Here is a 15,046-nt window from a genome sequence, read left to right on the forward strand (position 1 = left end):
AGGTCGGTCAACTTTCCAGAGCACGCCACAACCACCTGTTTACTTCCTTGTCGACCTCCGTCTCGGGGAATCGGGGCCCGGCGACGCTCGTCGCTGAGGGGTCGTCCGTCCGGAGCTGTGTCGCCCGCTCCGCCGGCTCCGTTCGCTGCGCTGGCTGCGCGGGCGATCTGATGACCGCACCACTGGCTCGGTGCGGGAGCGCGAGGGCCCCGCCATGAGGGCCGGGTCATCGGGGAGTTCCTCGATGCGGCCGGAGCCGTCAATGATTTCGGGCGCGTTTTCGCGCTTGATGCGTTCTTCGCGGCCGCGCTTGTGGCAGTACCACAGGACAAAGAGGAGGACTTTTTGTCATGTCAGCATACTACTCCCGGTACTGAAAGATCAAAGCTTAAGAAAAAAGACTTACGGAATATGGAAACGCTCCAGATGACATTGGCGCCAATAAAGGCTGGCCAGCGCAGCTTGAGAGCATTGACGATGGCCTTGAGCATGCCCACGACGGCGCCCGGTTTGGTAACGAGGTCCGCGAGGCTCGTGGGCGTGAACATCTTCTTCGCGGCGCCCTTGATCCCTTCCTCGGCGGTGAACTCCGCGTGGTTGACGCCCTGCGCCTTCGCCGCGGCCGCAAGGACCTCCGGGCCCAGGCTGGCGGTGAACTTGTCCGGGAGCTGGGTGACGAGCTTCTTCATGCTATTGGGAAGCTTGTCAAACGTCTTTGCGAGGGTGCCGTCGCGGTCCTCGACGAGAGCTTTAAGGTCATCTGCGGCGGTGGGCACGCCGTTGACGAGGTCCTTTAGGACGAGGGTGAATTTGGAGACGAGCTCGGAGGATTCGGCGGATAAGGGCACGGCCTTGTTGTTGCGCGCCGAGAGGTTGAGGTCGTCGAGGACGCGGGAGAGGTCGTCTTCTTCGCGGGCGGCTTCTTTGGGTGGGACGTTTGACTTTGTCGGGGCAAGCTGCTTGTCCTTGTCGTTGAGGGTTCCTTTGGCCTTGTTGAAGAGGAAGGCGATCTTGCTAGGGATTTTGGAACTGCTGCCCGAGGCATTTGCGTCTTTGGGGTCTACCGCTACCGTCGCGGCCTTCTTGGGCGTCTGCTTTTCGGCGGCGGCGGCGGTGCGCCGGGAACCGTCAGAGTCCTCCCAGATGTACTCTGGCGTCTTGCTGCGCGGGGGCAGGGCGGGCCGGACGCTCTCGTCGTCCGAGTCGACGTCGTTGGCGTCGGCGAGGATGCGTCTGAAGAAGGCCTCATCTTTGCGGTTGAGGAGGGGCGCGGGGCCTCCGCCTCCTGTTGCTGCGCTTGCTGTTGTCGAGACGGACTGCGAGCTCGTTTGGCGTCTTGTGGCTGATGGTCGCGAGTCTGGGTGAAGCTTGCCTGTTGATGGTGCTGGCGATACGCTGTTGTGTTCCACCTCGCCTTCTGCCGCTGCCGCCTCCTTTGCCTCCTTCTCCGTCTTGTACTTTTTGAACTTCTTGTAGCTCAGGTATTCCAACATCTTGGGCGACGAAGTTTAGGTTTCTCTGGGAAGAAACCAGGAGAGTCGAAGGTTGGCGTACTGGTTGATGAGCGTTGTGATCCGATGTGTTTTCAATAAAGATTCACGACGAAGAAGTTGTAGTTTCCTAGAAGAAGATGCAAGAGCGCCGTAATAAGGCGGTCGGAACAGGCTTATTTTATTGCAACGGCCAAGCGCTTGTTCTGAATCACATGTGGTCTGGGTCTGGGCCAGGGCCCTGCACTCTATCATGCGGCGTCACGTCGTCCAAGTTCATGTGTTAGATTGGTTGAGCAGGCAAGCTGGGGTAGCTTACACATCCACATGTGATGTCACCCTTGGAGCGGCCTCCTGTGTGGCGGTGCGGAAAATGTGGGGACCCGGATCTAGCTGCCGGTTCGCTTAGGAGCGGTCCATTTGTTTGAGGTTGCGCCGGAGGCATCCAATGGAACAGCATGAATGATCACCCGTTCAAAATTCGCCTCTTTTGTTGGGGCTGGTATGGAGAAATGAAGAACCTTTGAGAACATTGCGGCTCATCCAGTCTCCTTTGACAGCTGTCTGGGCGTTATGTAAGGTATGCATGTCATTGGCAAATATTGAGTGATACGGCTGAGTTAGCCACCATCGTGGGGTATCTTTCGTGGAAACTGCCCATCGCATCCCGCGGGCAGAGCTTCCACATCTTTCTATGCTTCATCATGTCTCATCCTCGTCTTCTTCTTCCTCATGCTCCCCATTCTCGTGCATGGCCTCGTCTGCCGCATTACTCTTCCTGCCACCTCCACTCCTCCGACGGCCCCTTTGATATGCCTCTGTGCTAGTCATGGCCTGCTCTCCCACATAATGTTCCCCATCCCAGTCCTTTGAGCACTTGGGGCACTTGTGGCTCCGCTGAGTGCGCCAATACCCTTCTTGACATGTATTGTGCAGGCGCGCGTTGCAGTCTCGTTCCGCACACCGTTGTCCGACTGTGACGATTTCCCTACACGCCTCGCAGAACTTGATGCGCTGCCAATCCTGCGCGGCCGCGTCGGGGTCGTTGAATGAGTCGATCAGCCATGCTCTGAGCTCAAGCAGTGCTCGCGGGCTGAGGCTGTAGAACCCATCCTTGGACTTCTCTAACCAGCCCTGGTTCACTAGATTCGCCAGCATGTCTTCCACTTCGCTGTGCTTAAGTCCCTTGTCTGAGGACGACTGCGTCTGTGTGGGTTCTCCGTTCTCGTCGTTATTATTGTTATTCTGTCGAGGAGGGCGGGCCAGCTTAATAGCCTGCATCTCCGTGATGCACATGAGCTCCATGCGCGGGGAGTTGTACGTCTCGAACATGGCGTCTAGTAACCTCTTTGTAAACGAAATCTGCTCTGCGTTGAACGTGGTCGCCAGTTGTGTCATAGGGTCAGAGGCGGTATTCACGAGAGCGTAGATGCGCTTTTTGGTAACTTGATGGATCGTGCTTCGTATTTCGTAGTCGAAGAAAGAGACGCCTTCGGCTGCGGCTCGCAGGTAAGAGTCGAAGTCCTCCATCGTGACCTGTTCGGGGGCGACTGGCTCGCCATCTTGGGCTTCGATGGTGAAGATTCCTGCTAGGATAGGCTGTGCGTCTTCGTATGTGAGTGTGCCCCGAGCCAGGAAGGCTTGGAGAAAGGCACGATTGCCATCATTGTAGTGTTCTCGGACGATGTTCATTTCGGCGAGGTAAGGCTTAAGACTGAATCGTGTATCTGGGGGGTTGACACAGTAGCATAACGGCCGTAGTTGGGTTGTCCTAGAGGCTTTTGCGAGTCGCTAAGGTTTTCGCGGGGGATGCCTCTAGACGCGATTTGGACGCGCTTCGCTGGCGAAGAATTAATTGAAAGCCAGAGCTTCTGGGATCCCCACCATGCCTTCCACCACGGATGGAAGTGGAGACAGTGCTTGGGTGAAAGAAAGTGGAGACTGTTGGTGAGCCACAAAGTGGCTGGGAAAAGGCAGCGGTACCTACTTCGCCGGAGAATTTCCATCTTCTTGGAATGAGATCTTCCTTTCCCAAACTGCACTGCGCATCGGCCAGCGGGCAGGGCCTCTCCGTGGCTCTGGATCCATTCTGAACGGGATCCTCGCTCCGAGTGGAGTTCCAGATCCTTCAACCCCTGAACACCAACCTTCTTGCTGGGCAGCAGGCAGGAGAGTGCATGGTGTGCATGGCTCACTTGGGCAGCAGCTGAAGTTCATTCCAGCGAACGAACCTTGTTCTCTCTCACAAGCTTACAAGACGAAGACGCCACATGCCGACGACACGGCACTTTGCTGTGACTGCCGATCATACTCACACCCGCCGGGCTCCCTCCAAGGTTCAGCTTTAATACAATCTCGACGACCTCGTACTCGCTCTTTATTGGAGCCGGCTCACTCATCAGCACGTGGGAGTGGTCCGACCGTTACGCAGACTCGATATGCCTTAGATCCAAGATTGCATCGCGCGGCAGACGTTCAGCAACCTTCCATCTAGCAGGAATGGCAGGATTGACACCACACGCCGTCGGCCTTTCATCTCAACAATCTGCGCCTCCGCGACTAAACCTGCTTTTTGGTCTAGCACTAGGATTTCGCTGCTTGCCTTCTTGGGTCCAACACCCGAAGCCACGTCCGTCGCTCGGGCTAGATTGGGCAGTGGTGTAAGGCCTATTTCGTGTCCATTTCTGACTCAGGAGGACCAAGGTTAATACAAAACCACTAGCCCCAATCAACTTCATGGATTCACCCTGTCCCTTTTTGAGCCCAAGCACCGAGCACTCGGTAGGCGGCATGCTCCCCTGCCATCGAACTCAGCTCAACAATGAGATGATATGATGAGCATCGTATCGAACTGGTCGAAACTCTGACATGTTCGGACCTTTCGTTAAGGGGGAATCGTCTTCCAGAAGATGGAAAATGTATTCTCAGCCACCGACTGACTCGAATGTGTTGTCGCCAACAGCGCAGCCTTCAATCAATCCCAATGACATCGCATTATTCGAGGTTGCCATATGCAGTGTGTTGCCTCCCATCGGCCCGGTCGCCTCTGCCGGGTTGAGGCTGGTCCGGGAGACCCCTCCGCAACGTCCGTCCGTCCACACACCCTCAGTTGGCAACGAATCTTGCCTCGAGGACGCGCCTCCACTTACCAGACATGTTTCGAGCCATCGTTGCCTCAAACCCCAGCGACAATCGTGGTTGGTCTCAACGTGGGAGGCGGAGAGTTCGGTCGAACTCGTACGTTGCCATGCCACTTACCCTCTAGCAGCCTTTAGTTTGACACTTGGTCGGCCTATGGACTTGTATTCCGCAGCAGTTGCGACGACGCTTGCGCACTGCTGCTTCGGCCTAACCCACGCAAACTAGTGATGTCTTCTATTAGACGGAGCGTGGCGTCCAACGTTTTCATCTCGGGTCAAGCAGCCACCGAGTCTGTGGTCGGCAGATGCCGCCAGAATCGCACCCAGAAGCCAGCTAGAATGCCGTCACAATGTCAATCTGTCTCGCCATGACATATCCAGATGGACAGCCTCCGAAGCCATTTCGACCTGGCAATGCCTGGGTGTAATATTGTTCTGGAGATCGTCTTCGTACACTATCGTGTTTCAACCTTTATTATCCACCCTACAACAAGGTAAAACTCTTCATTGCCATCCCGAGCGGCCCCGCCACCACCCCCTCGTAGGATCCCCAGCCAAGACATCTCTAGTCTGCCGGCTATACGCTGTAGGGGGGGGCTTGCGGTTCTCAAGTCGGCCCAAACTCCCTTGCCCTGTCTCTGGAATGCTGGGAAGTCCCATCTCGTCATTTTACCGCCTGCGCCTGCGTAGCACACCTCATATTGTTGCGAGCACCGAACAAGGTTCGTCGGCGCCTCTGTCCAAACCGACCGATCTTGGGTTCCCTTTCCATTACTCTTCAGTCGGGTCCGGGGAGACAACCTTGCGTCGATCGCAGGGGGCGGATCGATCTCAGGGCCGCATGATAAACATGGCCATGCCGTTGCTTGCTCCCCAGTTCTTAATTTCTTCTTTCTCCTCGTCCCCCGTCACCTTGTTCCCTGCCTGCGGTCAACAGCTCCGTATTCATGTCTGGCCTGCTGGGTCAACATCCAAAGGGGTGATATGGCCATTCAGCTGCCTCAAGAAGAGCTGGGCACAGCTATAGGAGTACTCTCTTACTCCTTGTTCTGCCTAGCATGCAGTGTTCTCATGGCATGGCTGGTGTATGCCCATCGTGAAGGTCTTAGCTGTGAGTAGCTATGGTTTTTGGATTCAGGAGGTGATTCAGAATACTTACGTGCGTTCTTGTGAACAGATGTCGCCCTAGTATCATACTTCACTGGTTTGTCGACGGCTGCTTCTGTAGCCCAGCAGATTCACACAATTGTACGATGGAGAGACATCAAGCTTGCACAATTCAAGCATTCAAACGCCAACGTCGGCAATCCTGAGCTTGCCATCGCCGGCCAGTCAACTGGCTTGGACCTAGTGCTTTTCTATATCCGTAAGACCCAACCCGTCAACGCATTCCAAGTCTTTCTCTGACAATCTCGCGCAGAATTTTACAGCTACAATGTTGAGGCAGCCCTGACTTTCTTTTGGGCTGTCGCTCTCACGCAATCGATCTTCCAATTGGAACCTGTAAGATCCACACGCAAACGAGTCAATTACGTCGCAAAAGCTATTGCTATCTTGCTACCCGCAATTTTGATGGGGATCCTACGACTCGAGGCTGTTCAGAAGCAGACAGTGCCCTTTCTAGTGTTGGCTGATGGTATCAGTAAGTTCCCATGCCCCGTTGTACATTCACTTCATCTAACCCCTTTCCTAGTGGGTTTCTGTCTGAGTGGCAGCGGAGTTCTCCTCATTGTCATATTGGTCAAATACATCCACACCCGCCGAAACCTTCTTTCTTGGAACGTTCGATATGGTCAACGCTCCAACAGCACGAAAAGCAGCGACACGCTCGTCTTCGACAGCGGAAGCGAAACACGCCGCCGAAGTATCTATGATCGATGGCTTGTTGTGCGATTCAGCATAGCCTTCGTTGCGTTAGCGTGAGTACAGCCTCAAATGGGGACTTTCCCCCAAGCCTCAAAGTCTGTAGTATGGGCCAACGAAGCTAACCGGGTGGTTTTTCGTTCTTCTTCGAAAAGCATCTTTCAGGTGGTGACCATTATGTTTCAAGTTTCATCCGCGAAACAAAATTCTCGCGACTCGTTGAGCGAGAGCCCGGACCTCAGCACGGAACGACTGCATCTGGACCTCATACTTTTTCTGCCCGGCGTGTCCGCTAGCCTGCTGACGTTTGTCGTTTTTGGCACGACCAAGACGTTTCGAGATTACCTGGTGGCACGGCTCGTTCCGAGGCGGCTCCGCGAGAGGAATAGCAGGAGGATGAGCAGCAATCAACAGCGACGCAACACCCGCACCCGAATGTCGCAAGCGTTTTCTTCTTCGAGGATGGGGGGAAGGGGCAGGAGCCTGACGTATCCGCCGCGGATCTCCTTGACGCCGTACGTCGCGGACGACGCCGGCTTGTACACGCCCACGGCCGACGGGAACGGCATTCAGCTGAGAGAGTTGAATATGGACGGGTCGAGAAAGGTCGCCGAGGACGACGAGTGGCCGCTCGTTGGTTCTGATGCGTCGGATACGTCCGAGGGGCCTGCGAAACCTGTAAATGTGTATTTGTACCCGAAGCAATAGTTTTACGAGTTATGATCGAAATGATACCACTTAGGGTCGAAGGCCCGTAATGATTCGACTTACTGCGAAAGATCTGCCTGTAGACCATGCGTGCTGATGACTGGGTCAAGTTGGGAGGAGGGGTGTCCTCCACGCCAACCCCTCCTCACGAGCCGACATAGTAACCCGGATGACTGACCAGTGGTGCGGGGCTTGAACCTCCGCGTTCTGAATCATCAAGATCTGGGGGTGTCTATCTAGATCTGGGGTGAGAGAGCGCCAGAGACATCATTGACGATCAGGGTCACATCTTCAGCTGTTCTTGCTCAAGCAAGACGCCGGATTCGATACAGCCCCCCTTGCCACGGTTACACAGGGATATGACGAATTTCCCAGTGTCTTACATGACACGGAGATTCAAAGGGCCATCACGACACGTACTTTTTAGGGGATTCATTCACTACAATCTAGCAGCCAAGCCGTGCCATAGGAAACAAATCAGTCAATAGAACCCCCTTCCGTACCGTGTATGTTGAGGCGACTTTGGTGATATTGTTCAGAGCCAGCCAGCTCATGGGCCAGAACAGTCGATTTACTCACGAGTCAAGAGTCTCATCATTTCATCCTCCCGCCGCCGCCTTCCACATTCTGTCAATATAGGCATGTGTGTGTGTGTGTGTGTGTGTGTGTGTGTGTGTGTGTGTGTGCACGCGTGTTGGTTACATACGTAGCTTTCAGAAATTGCCCGCAAATCTTGTAGGAATAAACGTGGTGGTGGGCGTCACGGTCCTTGACCCAGATCTCTGGGTGCTGTACCCAAGTGGCTGTTAGGCAAAGGGGGTGGCCAGCGCGAGTCAGAATAAGCTTCATTAGACTCCCTTGAGTCGGCAGTGCCTACCTACTACGAGAGACATTCACATTATCGCGGTGGTTTGAAGTCTGAGAAGTGCCGAGGAATGGAGGGATGTCTGACTCCAATTCTGATTTTGATGGTCCGAGTTTCGAAGTCATCTGACCAGTGAACACCCAATGGTCGATAAAGCCACACGAGGCTTTTCAAAACTTTGCCCATAAGTCATCCTGATTTCCAAGCTCCTTGCGAAGATTTGTTTCCCAGGCTGAGCAACATAGTCCAGATCAGGAAATTCTTCTCGTTTAATTCATCCTCCCCATCGTTGCCTGAAAAACTTCCATCGAGTAATATCAAGGGCGCAATCACTTTCCTAGCCCAAGGATCGTGACATGCAGCCCTTCATGACCTGGCAACTTGAACCCCCGCAAGGACCGTTTGTATGATGGCCAATATAATCCCAGCTCCCCCAACCCACAGGACCGCCCAAAACGTATACCACTGCAGCGGATTCCTGCGGTCCCTCCACAGGTCCGTCAACCGGCGAGGCTTTTGGCGCAAGCTGAATCTCTGGAGGTTGATCAGGCGATAGCCCAGCCGCGGGAAGTCGCTCTGGGCGCTGTAGACGTCGCTCTCCAGGAGCTTCTCCTGCTCAAAGTCCCTACATCCCACCGGCCAGATCCTGCGCGGCAGTTTGTCGACCTCCTTCTTGGGACCGCAGAGGGTATAGAGCAGGTTGTCGAACGGTTGGCCGCTCTTCTCGAGCTTTTGGAGATCCGACCTGATGAGCTTCCTCGAGCGAGCGCTCTGTCCGAAGAGGATGCGGTAGGAGACCAGGATTTCTTGTTCCAAGGTGACGTAGTTTTGGTATCGATTTTCTGGAGCAGTCGGCATGAAGCCTTCATTGATGCTGTACATCACCTTATCAGAAAGGCAATTAGATACTTGAATCCATCAAGGATTACTTACCTGTCGAGTAGGGGAGTTGTCTCTTTCCCCTCCTTTCGCAGTGCAGACAAGACGCAGAATGTCGGGAGGCGGAAAATTGAAAGACGCCGGCTGACCAGGTCGAACTTGAGATGTTCACTCAGCGTGTCCACCCACTGGATTCTAATACGTCCGAATAACAGAACCTCAAGATTCAGACTCCCTTCGTATAGACTATCATGTTCCCCTGTCGAATGATCTATGTTTGTCGGTTGATCATCCCACGCGCTGTGTTCGAATAACTCAAAAACTCGTTTGATCGGCCGCTTTGCCTCCCTCAAGTTCTGCCTGGCGATTTGACCATGCGGACTCGACTCGTCAGTAAGGCTTGGAAATCTACAAGCGAGGCAGATCTGGCCCCCAAAAAGTTCGAAATCCAACGACGGCTGAAGAGTCATGGTCAACAAGCATACGGCAGCGAAGACGGCCGCCAGAAGGAGAGGGTCCGAAGACTCTCTCACATTCTCTCCTGAAGATAACACATGGTTTTTTAGATCCTCAATGCTGGCGTCCTTCTCTGCTGACTTGAAGTTATAAGCTACTGCATGCAGAAACTTCCAACAGTCTGTTATTGTGCCTGCAGTTGAATTGGATAAAGACGGCCATATGGGCGAGAATCCGGAGTTCGTAAGGGGTATGACTTGGGACTCGATGTGATCGCAGTAAGCCTGAATACTGGGAAACCTCTTAATTTCTTCCCCTGAAAGGCCAAAGATGGCCTGTAAGGTTTGGGAACGAAATGTTGACGAGGGCGATGCTTCCGGTCCGTTGGGATCTTGGACCTGTGTCTCCAAGTCGACTTCTGTTTTCGGTCCAGTGTTTGGTAGTATCCTCCGGAGAAAAGATTTCTTCCCCAGCTTCTTCCTATTTGTTATCAGTTACTCGCGCACCAAACAAAGTCCAAGGCTAATGCATACATCTTGTTCCTTGCCGCGGTGTCCACCTGTGATACAACTGGAAAATTGCGTCACGCGCTGCAGAGGACTTCTAGCCTTGTCGATTATTGCATCTTTGGTTTAAAGTGATGTATAATTCAGGTACCATGGCCCGAAGACGTGATTTAAGACGTCACTCCATACCTATGATTATATACCACTTCCTTCTGACCGGCTAAGACCGAGAAGTCTGGAGACGAGGGAAACAAGCCAGTTATTCGACCAATTCCAACATAATCTAAGCGTTGATTCTGCCCCGAGAACTGGATTACATGTGCCAAGAAGTGGGCGCTTACTTTACTCGGGTAGCCGGGCGATCTCAGCCGTCCACGCGACACAGGCAGCCGCAGCTGGATAGAGAGCAGCAGACAGCAACGAGCATATGAAACTTCCTTGCCTCTGAGGCTTATGAAGTATGAACTCAGGGTGTCACAGAATCTTAAGTATTCCAATCAATTTTCATCGACCTCAGTGCCAAGAATTCCCAAGGCATCTTGGGCACTCGCTCATCATTCAGTCATCGAGGCAACAACTGTGGCGCTCAATCCTACAAATGAGCGTACATAATGTGGTCATGAGACAATGAAAACTATGATATGTTTGATCGACTGTATACCAATGCTCAATATGCGTCAGACTTTATCCTCGCAAGGTTGCTCCGATACAGCACATCAGAAGCAGGCTGTGCGAGAGCGCTCACACCGGGCAACGAGCTCTACACCACCCTACAACTGAAGTAGCATGAGCTGTTGTAGACGAGATCAAGCTATCCTATCAAAATCTCCCTTGGCTGAAAGAGGAATGTCATTTGGCGCCAACCTTGGCAATGCACGACAGCCTGCATCCGCAGGACGTAAGCCCCGCACTCTTTCTTCGGCAGCGACCAAAGTCGCACCTGTCCGTTCGTACCTACAACATCAAGGCTTCATCTCAGGCGTATTGACAATAGAATTCTGGGCTCAGAGGCTTTTTCGTTTTTTTCTTGGTTATATGGAGAACACACTGACGCACCGAGAGCATTTGGAGACTCGTTGGGCACAGAGCTGTAGGGTGTAAGGAGCTTGACTATGGGTTCCAACATACTGGTGCAAGTGGCTAGCTAGGTTTTGCAGCCGTTGACTGAGGATACATGGTTACATGAGATAAATAGAGGTCTGTAGTGTATCACAAATCAAATTCTTGCCGGGCCTTTGCATGTCGACGTGGATGCGCCGCATTCGAGAAATTGTAAAGGAGCATATGTAGAACTGTAACCCACACATGAGCGAGAGCTTTTTGTCCCTTGTTTCCATTTGTTAGCCCCATTCCTGGGGAAGTAACCTAAAACTCATTGAGAAGCTACGGAGCCATCATTCAACATGGAGCAATCAGAGATGTATGTTAGTTTCTATACGGTATCTGTCGATGTTTTAGACTCTGACTACATTCTAGGGAAGCACACTTTGCCCGGCAATGGTCATCTACCTCGAAATCAGGAACCGAGCGCATGGAACCAAACGATCGTCGGACAATCAAGATTTTCAGGAATTATGACGATATCAAAGAGGACTTTCTTGAGGGGCTGGATGACACTCATCCAGATCTTGGCATGCTCGAGCCACGACTTGTATACCTGAGAAGCTTCAGTGATTACTTTTCCACCAAAATCGGTCCTGAGCTTGACCCAAAGATTTTCTGGGGCCTAGTTGGGCTAATCCTGACGGCAAGCCAACATATCCTCAGGCCGTCGAAGCCACTAGCGGACTAATGACAACGTAGATTGCTCTACCCGACGAAGAAGCCATGCGGCGCATCACTCAGATGCTCAAGAAGCTGAGTCGAGCCTGTCAGACCTTCCAATTCCATGCGGATCAGAGTTCTACTCCATCGAAGGTTGAGAAGGAGGCGTGCTTCGAGATATTCGTTTCGATGACAAGGTTTCTATCAGATGCCATCAGGTTTCTGCGGGATTCTGGAGACATTGCCAGCCTCTCATCTCCACACGGTAGGATCTAAGAGTACGCACATCTGAGTGTTCCGCTGAATAATACCTTCCAGGTCACGCGCATGCATCGTGGACTAAGTTGACGATCATGTACGACAGTGTCCAGGCCGATATCGATGAGTGGTTGAAAGAGATTGAAAAGATGGCAGAAATTGCCCAGAGGCAGGCCACGATGTTGTCGTTTCTAGCTCTTTCCCCTCGCTCCTTCACTGATAAGGCCAAATTGCCTTGCTATGTCCTACCCACTGCCAGTACGAATCGGTTCTTCAACCGTGACGAAGTCATTGAGGAGATGGACCGCCAACTCGGGGGGCAGAGAATCGATGGCCTGCGATCAATTGCGCTCTATGGCATGGGCGGCGTCGGCAAGAGTCATGTCGCTTTGAAGTACATCGAAAAAAAGAAGGCAGAGAAAGGGCTCACTGCGATATTCTGGGTCCACGCTGAGAACATAATCTCGTTTCAGCAGAGCTTTACCGATATTGCCCTGAAACTAGATCTCCCTGGAGCCCAACGAACGTTGCATGATGAAAATCGACTAATTGTGAGGGACTGGCTTTCGCAGACGGGTCGGTCATCAAAGCAACTTAAGGTCATGGGGGTTGACTGACGTGAATAGAATGCAAATGGCTCATAGTGTACGACAACGTGGAGAGTTTTGATCTTCTGCGGGCCAACTGGCCCTTGCCAGGTAGCCACGGCTTAGCTTTGATCACAACACGAAATCACTCGCTAGCTTTCGACCCAGCCAGTGGAGGCCTCGAAGTCCCCTCATGGAATACAGAGAATGGCACCAAGTTTCTCTTGCACCTCCTATCCGGGCATATTAGTGCAGATCTTCTAGCGAACGAAGCGAAGTCTGCATATAGTCTGTCCGAAAGACTCAGTGGTCATGCGCTGGCAATCTCAAACATGAGCGGACTCATTCAACGTCGGTCATGGTCCATTTCACAACTCCTCGACAATTACGGAAGCAATTTAAACTTCAAGGACGGCTTAGAGGCGGTGTGGAAGGTTTCATTCGAGAATCTGAAGCCTGACAGCGCTGCTTTGCTAGCTGCATTCAGCTACTGCGCCCCTGACAGCATTCCTCATTCACTCTTTGAGTTGAAGGAAGCCGAGGACCTTCCTGATAGCTTACTCTGGTTCCTTGATGTGGACAGGTGACAACGCCCTTATGGAATGCAAGCATTGTGGTCGCTAATCAGGTGCCTGGCAGATTTGAGGAGGCAATGGAAGAGCTATTGACTCTAGCACTCGTAAAAAGAGATAGGCAGACCCGAACTTACTCCATCCATCGGCTCATCCAGACTCATTTCCTACGTTATATGACGTCAAAAGACCGGCAAAGGTCGTTCATAGAGGCATCGCATCTGATGGAAAACGTGTTCCCCAAGAGGCCCGACGGCAAAACGGCAACGATGTACAATATGTGGGAGCAATGCCAGCTGTGGGTTCAGCACGTATTGCAACTCAAGAATTGTTTCAGGTTGGAAAGGAGACGTGATCCCGGTTTCTACGCTTGCACGAAGACCTGCGCGATGTGGGCTCAATGCGGACGGTCGGCATACATTTATCCAAGATACCGTTCATGCTAGCTAACTTCTCCTCTAGGTTTCTACTAGAGCAGCAAACCTGGCCTGAGCTCGAAGACCTTGTCGAAGTAGGCAAACTGGCCTTGGCAACTCTTCCTGAACAGGACCCTGAGCTGTACAACCTAACCTCGCCGGACACGTATATTGCACAGATGTGGGCGCGCCGAGGTCACTACCGTCTGGCCATAGAAGTGATGGTGAGCGCACGCAACATGAAGCTGAAGGCTCCTCAAGAAGATCACCAAAACTTGAGCTGGATGGCGAACAACATATCTGCATTTTACTCCTGCCTAGGCGAGTATAAGACCGCTCTGGAATGGCAGGAAACCAGCAGGGTTTCTTGGGAGCGATGGGCCAAGTCTGAGAATGTTGACTTCCATTGGCACCCGAACCAAAGATACGGTCAGGGAAGAACTTTGGCTTACATGAAGAGGTACGACGAAGCTAGAACCGACATCGACGAATCCCTAGAGGACATGATGACAACCAAGCCGGTCATTTGGGGGACGGCGGGACCGTAAGTTCTGAACCCCCGAAATGAACTCTATCTCAAGTATTTTGGACAGCTCCGGCTAATGTCTCGTTGTTTTGCCCAGGTGTCAGTTCGCTCGTGCTAGACTAGCCATGTTTGAAGGAGACTTCAAGCTTGCTGAGCTCTTGTTCCAAAGGGCGCAAAGCATATGGCTCACGGGCAACAGTTCCAGAACGTCGGACTTCTACGCGGCTACAATTTACCGGATGGGATGTTGCGCGCTACTCGAAGGAGAAGTGGAACGAGCTATGTAAGTCTAGATCTGGAAACATACAGTTGCCTTTGTTAATACGACCCAGGAAATATCTCCAAGACGCGATGGCAATTACATCATTGCGAAAGGATATCCAGGTAGGGGAGCATGCTCGCTGTCTGTACAAGCTTTCGGAGGCTCTCTATCAGATATCTGGTCGTGAACTGGAAGCGGACAGACTGCTCAAAGAAGCCGAGGAGCTCTACTGGAAGCGTGTCGAAAAGCCCAAAGGTGTTTCGGAGGAAGACCACGCAGAGTACGAAGTACCACAGATTCATCCCCAAGAGGAAGACTATGACTCTCTGGTCTATATGCTATGGCGCTGAACATCAGAGGGAACTTTCATAGCTGTAATTTGATATTGGATCCAATCCTGGTGCCGAGAGCCGAAGAGCCGATCCGGAATGTTTCCCTTTCTAAGAAACACCTATTGATGGTCCAATTGTAGTTATTTTGATTCCGTGCTGCCTTAAGGTAAGGCAGTGACTTGATGGCACACATGGCTTCAGTGGCTAGCCTGTGACGCGCAGTTCGCCGTATAGGCGTCAGGGGGAAGACGGCAAACGGTGTAAACCAAAGTATCGTCGAGCTACGTGAAGATAACAACCTTGCTTCAAAAAGATGAAGGCCCTCAAAACGTGCTTCCATGAGTGGAGTACGGATACATGCTCAATAGGAGTTGAGCGGTCTATGGTGAATGGAGTCCCCCATGACCGTGTCCTTTTCCGAA

The 15,046-nt window shown here is 52.5% G+C and overlaps 4 protein-coding genes across 4 annotated transcripts; 2 read left to right on the plus strand and 2 right to left on the minus strand.

Moving 5' to 3' along the window:
- Positions 1–39: 39 nt before the first annotated feature.
- On the minus strand, positions 40–3,182 carry BDZ83DRAFT_569272 (Nse1 non-SMC component of SMC5-6 complex-domain-containing protein; the record flags this gene model as incomplete). The annotated part of the gene is made up of 4 exons (XM_060504173.1): positions 40–341; positions 407–1,493; positions 2,049–2,143; positions 2,282–3,182. 4 exons carry the CDS (start codon positions 3,180–3,182, stop codon positions 40–42), a joined length of 2,385 nt encoding a protein of 794 aa, XP_060369264.1.
- Positions 3,183–5,456: 2,274 nt separating this feature from the next.
- BDZ83DRAFT_72615 (uncharacterized protein) lies at positions 5,457–6,669 on the plus strand. The gene is made up of 4 exons (XM_060512753.1): positions 5,457–5,741; positions 5,808–5,996; positions 6,051–6,272; positions 6,324–6,669. Exons 1-4 carry the CDS (start codon positions 5,615–5,617, stop codon positions 6,551–6,553), a joined length of 768 nt encoding a protein of 255 aa, XP_060369265.1. The 5' UTR covers positions 5,457–5,614; the 3' UTR covers positions 6,554–6,669.
- Positions 6,670–8,432: 1,763 nt separating this feature from the next.
- On the minus strand, positions 8,433–8,924 carry BDZ83DRAFT_748650 (uncharacterized protein; the record flags this gene model as incomplete). The annotated part of the gene is made up of 1 exon (XM_060513648.1): positions 8,433–8,924. One exon carries the CDS (start codon positions 8,922–8,924, stop codon positions 8,433–8,435), a length of 492 nt encoding a protein of 163 aa, XP_060369266.1.
- A 3,100-nt stretch (positions 8,925–12,024) lies between these two features.
- On the plus strand, positions 12,025–15,032 carry BDZ83DRAFT_727575 (P-loop containing nucleoside triphosphate hydrolase protein; the record flags this gene model as incomplete). The annotated part of the gene is made up of 5 exons (XM_060512787.1): positions 12,025–12,505; positions 12,574–13,099; positions 13,551–14,048; positions 14,128–14,313; positions 14,363–15,032. 5 exons carry the CDS (start codon positions 12,025–12,027, stop codon positions 14,640–14,642), a joined length of 1,971 nt encoding a protein of 656 aa, XP_060369267.1. The 3' UTR covers positions 14,643–15,032.
- Between the last annotated feature and the right edge of the window lie 14 nt (positions 15,033–15,046).

Source organism: Colletotrichum acutatum (genome assembly GCF_030867785.1).
Source record: "Colletotrichum acutatum strain CBS 112980 chromosome Unknown BDZ83scaffold_13, whole genome shotgun sequence".
NCBI lineage: Eukaryota > Fungi > Ascomycota > Sordariomycetes > Glomerellales > Glomerellaceae > Colletotrichum > Colletotrichum acutatum.